The following is a 13275-nucleotide window of genomic DNA, read 5'->3' on the forward strand; positions in this document are numbered from 1 at the left end:
GCCCTTGCACTATGGTAATGCACCCAGGGAGAGGCAAGCTGTAAAAACCAGTGGCTTTGTTGCCAGAGGGGACTCACTTAGATGGAGCTAAGAACAGGAAAATTCCACACCCAGGATCATTGTCACAAACAGTAATGATCTTGGCAGCAAAGAAATGGAGAGGGGCAATAGCACAGCAAGCCTGAAATTGTTATCTGGATTGGAGCAAGCAATGGACATTGACCAGCCATGAACTTGGTGAAGGCACATGGGGAATGGACAGCCCTGTGGGCCTTGACAAGCCCTCCCATGTTCCTGCCATCTGGAGGGTCACACACAGGCTTGAGGCTACACGCAGGCCCAGGTGAGAGAACCCCCAGCTATCAACACGTCCCTATCTAAAGGCAAGGTCATATACACAGACAGAAAATCTGTGAAAGGGCCAAAGATTCCAATCTGTGGCACAACGGTGAGTGTCTGACCATTGACTACAGTTCTCAACCCACACATAGCTCCATCTGTATCAGGGAAAGCCTCCCAGATTCACAGTGTTTGATTACAACCTGTGCCATCCATTACGCTCTGCTGACAAAGGGGCAGCCCCTGAGAATTCAGGATTTATAATTAAAACAGGAATGAAAAACCCAAGCAGAGACATCTATAACCTCATACCGTGGGGAAGGCAGACTCCATAAATCTAGCCCATGTACATTACTAAATAATTGGGGAAAGATCAGAATCTGGAGATACTATTATGTATTATCTAAAATGTCCAGTCTTCAACCAAAAAAAAAAAAAATCAAAACATAAAAAGAAACTGGAAAGTGATGGCCTAAGCTCTCAAGGAAACAAACGAAAAAATTAATCAGTAGAAACCCTTCATGGGCTTCAATGTGTGCCTTAACACAGACCTCCAAGCAACTATCATAATGCAGAATTCTCACTCATGCCTGACTCATGATCCACTACAGCAAGTCCTAATAACTGGTAGAGGTTCAGAGGTTACCAGGTCCTCCTGGGCTCTGTGGAGTGATGACACATCCTTCCCCTTCACCCTCCCAGGCTCAGATTATGAGTCCTTGAACCACGTGGGAGAAGCCCAGCTCATGGCCTCCACTTACAGAGCCCTGTTGTGTCTTAGAATATTGCAAAGAGTTTTCTCTCCAATATTCAACAAGGATGCATCCAATAAGCATGTGATCTGACTTCTCACATTAACCTGGATATGCCAGAAAGGCAATGAGAGACTCCAGGAATAATGGAGAGACAGGGATGGGAATCCTTCCCCAAATCACACCTTGGCAAGTAGGATGGTGTCAAGAATCTGTGTCTGTGGAATCAAATGTTCATTCGGGGAGCCATTTGGGTGTAAGAGCACAGCGCCTCTTTCCTGAAACACACAACATGACCTAGTGGTCACCATGGCCCAATGGCTGCCATCTGTTGTGTACCTTCTAGGTGCCAGGCACTTTGTTATGCCCTAGGAGTGTTGTCCGTGTTCATACAGCTATCAGATATAAAAGGGGTAAGGATGAATGGAGAGATGGCATAAACAAGGATTTGAGTACATGTCTGTCTGATTCTAAACTGCATGCTTTCAACCACTGAAAAATGATCAAATCAACCCATAAGGGCGGGACTATGTCTCTATTATTTAACTGCATATGCTCATAACTGTCTATAGAATGCTGTGTGAACACACACACACACATACACACTCACACAGTTGGGTTGGTTAACACTGAATGGAGGAGTACATGGATCACTCAGTTGGTTAAGCATCTACCTTCAGCTCAGGTCATGATCCCAGACTCTCAGGATCAACCCCCACATTGGACTTCCTGCTCAGAGCAGAGCCTGCTTCTCCCTCTGTCCCTCAGCTCACTTGTGCTCTCTCCCTCTCTCTCTCTCTCTCTCTCTCTCTCTCAAATAAATAAACAAAATCTTTTAAAAAATGAATGGAAAATGTGTACAATTATTAAAACAGAAAACCCCAACTTGAGGAAGACAGTAAGGTGGGCAACAAAAGAATAGTGAATACATTGCAGGGGCTAAGGCCATGGGAACGCCTGAATAATGGTTCAGCAATGCTCAATGGGCAGCTCCCCCTCCTAACCCTGGGCTCCTAGGGGTCCCTCCCCAGCAGAGAGGGGCTCAGACAAATTCAGAGGAAATCGGGGGTGTCCACATTCTGAAATGGAACAAGAGTGGCTGTCATCAAGAAGATAGATGACATCCCTTAATTGTGTTCTTCAGATCACGCCTGCAGGGACAGATTTTGTTGGTTAAAATCAATCAACACTTCAGCACTCTAAGGAGAAGAGGGCAGGCCCTGGGGTTTCCTCACATCGATCGAGGAGACTGGGCAAGTCCTGCCTGAGCAGCAGAGAGATCGAAGAGACCAGAATCTGGGACATGGCCAAGGTGAGCTAACAGAACTCCTTGAGTGACCTGCCTGAGATTCCATCATTTGTGGTCATTCTGGGTGGGCTTCAGTGCAGGCGGCTGCATAATCTTAGCTAGACAGGATAACCTAGGGGAGAGGAATGAGACCTAAGGTGATCAGATCGGGGGACAGGATCATTTTGGAGAACCGAGCATGTGCCTGGGTGTCTGGATGGGACAGGGACAGCCTAAACATCTGGAGATCGGAGTGAGGATACTACTCCCTAGACCAGACCACAGAAGGTCAGAGTGGACAGGACTTCCTTCATCATTTTGCTTAAGCCAGTTCAAATAATGAAGATCAGATTTCTAGGCCATGCCCTTACCAAAAGCTTCTCAGCTGACCATCACTGGCCAGCAGATAAAGCCCAGATTCTCTCGTCCTGCCAACAAGGATCCTTAGTCTGGGCCCTGACAATACCCTCAGTCTCTCTTCTTAATGCATGGCATCCTTTGTGCTCCAGCCATACTAAACAAGCCATGCAACCTCACCACTGGACCTTTGCACATGCCATACACAGTATGGGTTGTCTTCACTCTTTCTCCTACCTAATTCCTCCAAATTGTCCCATAGGGCTCAGCTCAATCATCACCTCCTCTGAGGAGTCTTCCCTGAATAACCCCCCACCCTGACTGCAAACATCAAACATTTTAGTGGTGTTCCCTGGGGTGTCCCAAAGACATTGTTCTGCATAGAAAGAGCCTGTCTGAGTCTTTCCCTCACCCAATGAGACCATATTCTGTCTATCCCAGTATCTCTGGCATCCAGCACAGGGCCTAATGCAAAGCAGACACTTGGTGAAAGCTGAACGGAATCAAAGATAATGATTTTAAATTAACATATTATGGATGGCATATTCTGTATAGAAATTCACTAGACCCCCTGCCTATCCTCAAAGGGCTCCCATTCAAAAGTCTTATGTGAACACAAAAAGATGCTCCACCTCATGGATCATCGAGGAAATACAAATAAAAACCACAGTGGGATGCCACTTCACCCGCCTTCGGATGGCTCCCATCAAAACAAAAACCAAAACAATAGAAAACAACCAGTGCTGGCAAGTGTGTGGAGAAATTGGAACCCACGTGCACTGTTGGTGGGAATAGAAAATGGGGCAGCCGCTGTGGAAAACAGTGTGGCATTTTTCTCAAAAAATTAAACACGGGATTACCATATGACCCAGAAATCCCATGTCTGGGCATATACCCCAGAAGAAATGAAAGCAGAGTGTCCAAGAGCTATCTGTACACCCATGTTCTTAGCAGCATTTTTTACAATGGCCAAAAGGCAGAAGTGACTCAAGGGTCCATTGACAGATGGATAAGGAAAATCCTCCATAGATACACACAACAGAATACTACTCATCTTTAAAAGGAAGGAGGTTCTGACACCTGCTAAGATATGGATGAATCTATGGGAATTCTGCGAAGTGCAATCAACCAATCACAGAAGGAAAAGTACTGTGTGATTCTACTTATACGAGGTAGAGCTATCAATTGCATAGAGACAGAAAGCAGAATGGCAACTGCCAGGGGCTGAAGGAGAATGAGGACTCCGTGTTTCATGGGGGCAGAGCTTCAGTTTTAGGAGACAACAGAGGTGCTGGAGATGGACGGTGGTGATGCTTGCACAACGAAATGAATGTGCTCAATCCCACTGAACCGGACACTTAAAAATGGCTACAATGATAAATCTGATGCCGTGTGTACTGGGCTATAATAGTCAAAATAAAGAAAAAAAGAAAGCAAGCCTTGTGCGCAGAATCTGAAAGCCTGGGTTCAAATCCCAGCTCCATCAGTACCGGCTAGGCAGTGATGGCCTCAGTTGCCTCTGCTGCAAAATGGGGATAATTCCCAGAGTGGGAAGACTCTATCTTTTGAGGTCTATTTCAGGCGAAGCATCTGAAATTTTTTCACCTCGTGCCTGTGTTGCAATGAGTTTGCGCATACATGGTACAAGGCATGTGCTCTTTTTGTTCAAGGGACACAAAGAATCCAGCAGGTGCCCACCAAATGAGTGTCCATTGTTAGGAAAGAGTCCCATGGGGGTGCCACGTATTAGACCCACAGGGGACCTCATCAGGGCCCCTTTCACACCCTGCCAATGAATTCTCTCTGCTGCCATCTAGTGTCTGATGACCATATTGACCTTTCTTCACTGTCAAACTTGTCTTCTGAAATCCTGAGGTCTTAACTGCTTTGCACACAGAAGCTGACAGTTTGCCCACCCAAGCACGTGTTCATGTATAATTCATGGTGTATCACGTTGCCTGGAAAATGAATATTTATCAGCTTTTTCATAAGAAGCAGGGTGGTGTTTCCTTTTGTTGCTACCAAAATTCTATGCTGTAGCAAATGAAATTTGTGAGCAAATAAAAAGAATGAGAAGAAGTGAAAACTCCCAGCCAAGTCCATTCCACTTGTAATTTTCCATTTTCTGAGGCCCTCCAGCATGCGTATGGAGGTGGTTTCGGTTTGGCTACAACAGAGGACCGCTGAGTCGTCCAGAATAGCATGCTACCATATGCTCTACCTATTGCCCCCGCAGCAAACTCCCCCACACCCCACATTGGGCTGTTTTTGACTGCAGAAGAGCCTAAGACCTTTTCCATGGCTCCATTCCAGATGCTCGGGACACAGATCAAGTTGGGGGTGACCAAGGACAAGGAACCCCACATGAAGATTGGTACAGACTGGCTGGTGGCATCAAGCCCGGCAGCTTCAGGACTTTCTAAAGGGGCTGCCACCAAGGGAGGGGATTTCCCTGCACGACACCAGTTGGGTCTGATGTCCCCTCCCTATGGTGAGTTAGGAGGGCTATGTAGAAGGCCCTGCCTTGTCGGCAGAAAGGGACCTGTGCCCTGGTCTCTACCACAGCAAAAAGCCATGAAGGACCTAAGAATTGGGACTCCATTTACTCTTCTTGCCTCATGACCCTCCGACTGAGTGTTCCAGAGCTGATGATCTCAGACACATGGGGGCACACTCCCCTGAAGGTGGAGTCTCAATGGGGTTGTGAACATGAGGTCTGTGTGGCTCAGTTGCCATCCCTCTGGTCTTGCAAGAGGGTCCCGATCCAGTACTGATGTTTATGATGATGATGACAGTTCATGTACACTGAGCCCCATGCCGAGCCCATGAACTCCACCACTGCGTGTAATCCTCAAAACACTCTCTACAGGGGCACCTGGGTGGCTCAGTGGGTTAAAGCCTCTGCCTTCGGCTCAGGACCCTGGGATCGAGCCCTGCATCAGGCTCTCTCTCATCGGGGAGCCTGCCTCCCCCTCTCTCTGTGCCTGCCTCTCTGCCTACTTGTGATTTCTGTCTGTCAAATAAATAAACTATTAAAAAAAAAAAACCACTCTCTACAGGGAGGCATTATTGTCTTGTCCACTTTACAGAGGAGAAGACTGAGACAGAGAGATGCCATAGCTCGCTTACGTTCACGCAGCCCCAGTCGGGAGCAAATGGTGGCCCTGTTTGACTCTGGAGCCCTGCTCTCTCAGCTGCCCCCCTGGAAGCCACAAACATGGGTTCACAGACAAAACCCACAAATGCTTGGCTGTGTGGCCTCGGGAGAGGCAATTCATCTCCCTGAGGTTCCATTTTCTCATCTGGAAGAGGGACACAATGGCTCTCGGTTTGCAAGCCTGTCAGGAGGAGGCAGGTTTTGCAAATTCTAAAAGGCTCTGTGATCATTGACCGACCAGTGGTCATTCCTGGCAAAAATATCTATCGATGGCTTGACACTAGCATAAAGACAAGGTCCTAGCCATGGGGGTTTATGGTGGAGTTGGAGAAAGGAAACACACCGGGCAGAAATATAAAGTGATGCATTTGTATTCATTCATTCGTTCATTCATTCATTCATTCAATGGACAATTTATTGAGCCCTTGCCCTAAGCCAGAAAGCATGTAAGAAATGAACACAATTTCAGAGGGAAGGGCTACATGCACATTAGAACATGATGATGTGAGGAGCTCTGAGCCAGAATCTGAATAGCAAGTTGGCACCAGCCAAGAGTGCACCGGAGAGAGGGAAGAGCTAGTGCAAAAGTCCTGAGGCAACATTCATGATGATTCTCTAAGATGGGGGGGGGGGGGGGGCTCTGGTGTGAAGTACTTCCTGAACACTGGGGACTGTGAAGTTCTCTTTTCACAGACTACCCTGGGGTTCTGGTGCTGAGTGGAACTCCTTTTGGAAAGTGTGGCTTTTCATCTGGCTTGGGGACCTTCTAGTGTGCATGCACTCTTCTCGTGGCCTTAATAGTGTCCTCCCACACTTCCTCACGCAGGGCTTCAGGAGGCCATCCCTAAGTTACAGTGCGGGGGGGGGGGTGCAGTCTGGAGCAGGGGCCTGAGACAAACCTCATTCTGCCCTCACTTTTGCCCCTAGGGCCCGGGTCTCTGATCCCTGCTGGTCCAGATGCCCCTCCGGGGCAATCCCTCTGGAACAGAAGCACCCAGGGCCCCGCACCCCCTCTTGTCCCACATACCTTCCTCTCGTCTATTCCCTCGGAGGCCAACATGAGCTTCTTCATGAGGACAGGGTCCAGCACCTGGAATTGCCGGCGGAACTGAGGGAGCCCCACGTGGTCAGCGTAGCCTGGTGGGAAGGGCGGTGGGGGCGGGGCCAGAGCAAGCAGAAGAATAGGAGTCCAAGTGAGAAGACCAGCCCGGGTCCTGACTCGCAGGCAGCCCCGGCCCTGCTCCCAGCCTGTCAGTGAACTTGCTGAGTAGACTCACTTCTTGGGACCTCAGTTTCCCCACTTGTCAACTTAACAGATTGGGTTCAATCAGCATTTTACAAATGTGTTCCCCAGTACCCAAACCCTATAAAATGCTCCACTGAACACTTGAAAAAGCAGCACTCTTGTCTGCCCCTGGAGGGTCACACTGTGTGCCAATGTCAAAAGTCTCCTTGGACCACTGCAGGGAAGATGCCAGATCGGCTTTGCTGAAAACTTCCTTGACAATGGGAACAATTTTTTTTGTCCACCATTTATGACCACCCCATAGGCTACATGGATAGGCTGCATTGGGTATTTTCAAAGGTTTTTTTGTCTGTTTGTTTTAAATCTAGCATGTAGGATGGACATGTGCACCCTTCTGGAAAGCTCCCGAGAGGTGACATTAGAGCAGGCCTCTGAAGGAGCCGTAAGAGCTTTGCCACAGGATTGGGTGTGGAAGACAGAGGGGGCCAGAGAGGGGAAACCAAGACTGTCTCCTTTGTCATAGCAAAAAACAGCATTTAGTGAACACTTCTGTGCACCAGACGCTAGATTAACAACTTCCTTGCATTATAGACACTGAGGGGCCTCCATTATTGGACCCATTTTATAGATGTGCAAATTAAGGCCCAGAGAGTTCAAGTCACCTAGCCCAAAGTGGTATGGATAGTAACTCCCCTGGCTATGATTCAGACCCGGACAGTAATCCAGTAGAGAGTAGCCAACAATAAAGTCAAAGATGAGCAGGGACCCAATCTCAAAGAAACATGAAGTCAAATTCCAGGCCTCAAGGTTTGGACTTGGTCCTGGATACAAGGGCGCCTCAAAAAGACCCCTTCACTGGCCAGATGGGAGATGGTACAGAAGGTCTGGCAAAATCTGACCCCACTTTGAGACTTCGCAAGAAGCCCAAATGCATGAACCATGAGGCAGAATGATGGTGGTGGGTATATGTGGTGAATCCAGGAAGCCTTCCTGGGGGAAGAAACCTCAGGCCAGGTTCCCAGGAGACTGACCACTCAGAGACAGGGACTGGGAGGTCACAAGCACGCCCATTTGGGTCAGACTGATCCGGGCTCCCATCCCATTTCTGCTCTTACAAGCCCTCTGACCCGTCATGAATGACCTCAGCTTGTTGAGGTTCAAGTTCTTCACTCATATCAGGTGCGAAGAACAGGATCTGATCACAAGGTCACCATAAGGATTGAATCCAGTGACAGGTATGTATAAGATACTAACACGCACTGAGGCTTTCCCACATCTGGGCAACTCTTCTATGTTAGTCTCTTACGAACTCATCAAGTTGCCCGTCAGCAACCTGGGACCTGAACAATTAGGGCAGAAAGAGAAGCATGATCGAGGAACTTGCCAGGGGTTGGCCACAGCTATGCCCAAGCCGACCGGCTCCAAGGTCTGACCTGCCCACCAGGCTGCATGTGGGAAATATCACACAGGATTATTTCAAAGGATTTTTTAAAAATTTGCTATATGCCAGGCACTGGGCTAAGGGCTCCGTAAGAATGACATCAGTCAGTAGATGTCTTAATGCTGTACCAGCATGTCGTAGACATTCAATACTCTGCATGTACACGTGTGTCATGTGTGCACTTGGATACACACACAGAGGCATGATATGTGTGTGAATTCAAATTCATAAATTTTGGATAGGTGCATGTATCCGTGTGCACACATACATTTCTCTTACACGGCATAAAAGAGACAGGAGACACTTGGAGTGGGAAAAAAATGAGGAACTGACCAGGCTTCGGAGGCAGACAGTGGAAACTATCATGAGACATCAAATCTTTACGTGGTTGGAAAATTTCATCCTGCCCCCGACGGACTGCACTGAGAAGGCAGAGGGCGGACACCGCAGTGAGGACCCAAGGCTGAGATGATGGGGGCGGCCGGCCCAGGCAGGAACACGGGGGTTCTAACCGGTAGTGCAGAGTGTCTGCAAAGGCCCAGTTCCTCCTACCAGCCAGCCAGGACAGAATCAATTGGGCATGATTGTGACCATTCTGCTCTTCTCCTGTGACATTATCTGTCACCCCTCGCCTGAGGTCATGCAAGCAGGAGGGAAAAAAAATCAGTGAGACGCTCAGAGAAGTGAGGGTCTCTCCTTTGCTCCCAGCTGCTTCCAGCTTCTCTGTCAAATTCTTGATGCTCCGGGGGCTGGTTATTAATGCGGTGGGAGGGGACGGGGCCATGGCCAGGCGAAGTCAGCCACAGAGAAGTTCAACGAACAGGTGCTCAGCTTGCCAGGCTCCCCACCAGCCCCAGCCACCCCATCCTCTGCAGAGACCGTGCCTGGGCCCTTTCTAATGTCAGAAAGGGGAATCCACGCAGCAGCCTCTGGGGTCCAAGAGGCAGAAAAGAATCCGAAGGATTCCGCACAAACTCAGCTCTTGAGATGAGCTATATGGACAGCTCAGGCACATGCTTGCTTTCTAAAATAGAGACCTAAAGATTTCATTCCTCTGATTCAACGCGCATCTTCCCCTGGCCAACCCCCCACCTCAACCCACTGAAAACCAAACCTCCAAATGTGGCCTGCCTTATCAGCCACAAGTGCCCTGTGCATCTTGAACCCCAGTCCCTGGAAAATCCAAGCTCTTCCCTGCCTCTGAGCCTTTGCATATGCTGATCTGCCTGCCTCACATTCTACCTCCTAGACGCCAGCTGCTTACTCTGTATCATGACCCAAGTAAGAGATTACCTCCTCCCGGAGGTTTGCCCCGGTCTCCCCAAGGAAAGCACGGAGCCCCCTCCTCTAGGCATCTGGGAATTCTTGCATCTCTGGATGGCAGCACAGGCCCCTGTCATGTGTTCCCACCCGAGTTCTCAAACCAGGCTGAGCATCTTGAAGACCAAGGTATTTTCACCATGGGTATCTCACTCTCCATCCCCACATACAAGCTCCCTGGACACCTGCCTTTGAAAGGAAGGTGGGCCAGACATAGCCCAAGCTTTCCAGGAGCACACATGTCACTCAGGAGATAGGTGCTTTGGCTCCGCCCTGCCCCCACCAAGGTGTGACCTTGAGCATGTCCTTCCACCTCTCGGAGCTTCCTTTTTCCCATCTGTAACCACAGCTTCCCTTTCACAGGCTCATTACTTTACAGAAAAAATAGGACGCTGCGTGGAAAGCTGAGGCATGTAGCACATAATGCTCCCATCCCTTGGCTACTACCAGTTTGCAAGCTTCAAGGACTCAGACATCAGGTGCTCACTCCCTGGCTGTCTCTTACCTGTCCTGTGCAGACGCAGTGACTCCAGGATGTGGGAGCCGGCAAGCTGCACCCTCAGCGCGGGGATGTCCAAGGGCAGGGGCTCACCTGTCCCTGGCTTATCTCTACCAGGCTGCAGCGGGGTCAGAGATCCCTGCCTGCCCCCGCTCGCCACCGCAAGGCAGTGGACGAAGTATAACTGAGACCGTCTGATCACGCTGGTCAACGCATCCTAGGACCAAAAGGAGACGGGGTCAAGGCCCGCTGCCCTGGGGTACGATGGACAGAGACGCTCCCCTAGCATCCACTCAGCCTAGCCTGGGCATCTCTGGGGGTCCCCAAGTTCTATGCCAAGGATCGCCTATCTACAGCCTGGTTCACACTCAAGAGGAAAAGGGGAACTTTATAACAGCCCTTGTAACAGATGGGGAGACTGAGGGCCCCAGGTCCCACAGACCCCTCCCAGAAGAGGCAAGCTAGAACCCAGGACCCAGGCCTATAGGCTCTTCCTGTAGAATACATTGTGAGGTCTTTTTCAAAACTTGCTCTTCCTGTGGTCCACCTTCTGGACTCAGCCTGACCACTGACCAGTCACAGCGCCCTCATTTGTTACTGGATGGATGTGTCTGGGTCACCTGTTCCCAGCCAGTGCTAGATCCTGCTGCCCTCCACCCAAGAGAGCCTTGTGATGAAAATAAGGCATCTGAGAGCTGAGGAAGGCAGGGGGGCTGGAATAGCTGGGATATTTGTCACCAGGGTCAGTATCCTAGGAACCTCCCACAGCTGCCCAAGGCAACGCAGAGCAGCCCAGGCTTTGGTCTCGGACGTGGATAGATCAGGGACTTGATGGAGGATGTCTCTTTGCTGCCCTGAACCTCAGCTCCCTCCTCTGCAGAGCACAGTGTGAAACCTGCCCCTCCAGGCTCGCTGAGGAGGAGAGAGGCAGATGCAGGCTGCTAACTCATCCTGGAGAAGGGCACTGGCTACGGCTCCATGGGGACAGGGCTCCCGCTTACCATCTGTAGCTTGATCTGGGAACACGGGGCTTTCCTCTTCACGGCGGCCAAGCTGCTGGCAAATGCCCTCCTTACCGCGCAGCTCCTCTGCAGGGCCTGCTGGGAGGTGCCCTCCAGGCCGGCCACAGCCTGGCACACAGGGGGCAGCTTGGCCCGGGACTGGAACAGGCTCCTCAGCTCCTCCCTGACGGAGAGGAGGGGAAGGAGAAAGGAACTTTAGGGGCTCACGGGGAATGGGCCCCACCTTGCTTCTTGCGAACCTACTTCCTGAACCCTCCTCTTCTATCACACCTCCCAGATGCCACACTTTAACCCTCAGTCCCTTCTGCCAGACAAGCCTTTGCTTGGTGGCGAACACCGCGTCTTTCTCCAGGCTCCTCCCTCCCCTGATTTTCCAGCAGCAAGAACAGTGAAAAGACCTACTGGATGTCAGTCGTTACCGATGGGCCTGGGGAAATCCCACCGAGCCTGCGCTTGCTTACGGAGCAAAGGCACCTGGGTTCTCTCTAGAGCAGGCCTAGCACACAGTAGGTGTTTATGCCACACAGTTCATGCAAGAAAGAACAACTCATAGACTGAAGAGGCAGTTTCTGGCCCTGCAAGCTAGCATTGGTGAAGTGCCCGGCCTGATGCCCAGCGGCAGACAGGGCCTTCCCTCGGCACCCCTGTAACACACAGCTATAGGGCCAAGGCTCCCCAAGTGTCTGTTCTGAGAAATCTGAGATGCCTTGCCTTCTTGTTTGGGCCAATAAGGACGAAGAACTCCAGGGAGGTCCTGCGGCGCCCTTGGACAGGGCTGGGAACCAGAGAAGGCCTCACATGCCTCCCGGGTCCCATCAGCCCCGTCCCCTCCAGTGAAAGCATGCAGGCAATTTCTATCACTGTCTGCCATCCAGGCCAAGCCCCAGCCCCAGCCCTACAGCCCCACTATCTGCCTCCCTCTATGCCTCCTCAGACTATCCAAACTAGTAAGGATCTTCGTCCAAAGGATCCAAAGGTATTTGGAGTGGTTAAATTCCTGGCAGAATGCACAGATTCACAATGGCTTGACTACACTGGTATTGAAATGAAAAGCTGGGGCAGACCTGGGGGAGCTGCCCCCCATCCCGGAAGCAGGAGCTCTGAGAGGGCAGGTCAGGTCCCCAGAGGAGGTGGGCACCACCTCCTAGTACAGGGAGAAGAGGCTCCTTTGTAAGCCCTCAGCTATGTTATGCCACCAGAACCTCCCATTTCTCTGACTATGAAACTGAGGTCCACATCATGCAGCCTAAAAGCCGTGAAAGCAGAAGTTGAACATTTGCCTGACTCCAAAGCTGTATTCACTGGATTGTGCAGCCTGGTCTAACACAGGCTTCTTTTATGGGGAAGGAGGCCAAACAAGCAAACAAACACAAAGGAGAAACAGTGACTGCCCACAGTCACCCAGGTGAGGAGGGGCAAGGCTGGGACCTGACTCAGGTCCCCTGGCCCTCCATGCTCATGGACCTTCCTTCAGCCCCACCCCCCTGGCGTGCTCTCCCTTCAGGAACTACGTGCCCTTGAACTCTCCTGCACCATCGTGGGCTGAGAACTTCTGCAAGGACCACGTACATAGACTCAAGTCGGCCCCAGTCCTGCCACTTTTTGGCTGTATGATCAAAGGAGGGCCACTGTGCCTACTGGGGCCTCAGTTTTCTCATCTGTGTAATGGGGCTAAGGAGGCAGTGTTGTTGTAAGGATTAACAAGATACTTAGCGGGCATTTATCCTGACATAGGGCACGCTGCCATGGGTGGTCAGTAAGGATCACCTCCCTCTTCTGGCACCCCATCCCACCCCCCAGCACCTCCCTGGTGCCCTCAGCTTCTCTCTGGTGTCCTAGCTCTGCCCCTGCAGG

At 50.7% G+C, this 13275-nt stretch overlaps 1 protein-coding gene across 1 annotated transcript in view; it reads right to left on the reverse strand.

Annotated features, from left to right (window-relative positions):
• Positions 1 to 13275, reverse strand: part of MYO18B (myosin XVIIIB) — a 255291-nt gene that overhangs the window by 165239 nt on the left and 76777 nt on the right. Inside the window, exons 19-21 of the mRNA XM_032310793.1 lie at positions 11401 to 11584; positions 10406 to 10616; positions 6921 to 7030 (exon numbers count right to left, since the gene is read on the reverse strand). Coding sequence (XP_032166684.1) covers positions 6921 to 7030; positions 10406 to 10616; positions 11401 to 11584 — 505 coding nt within the window. The remainder of the gene's footprint in view (positions 1 to 6920; positions 7031 to 10405; positions 10617 to 11400; positions 11585 to 13275) is intronic.

Source organism: Mustela erminea, chromosome 13 (assembly GCF_009829155.1).
Source record: "Mustela erminea isolate mMusErm1 chromosome 13, mMusErm1.Pri, whole genome shotgun sequence".
Lineage (NCBI taxonomy): Eukaryota > Metazoa > Chordata > Mammalia > Carnivora > Mustelidae > Mustela > Mustela erminea.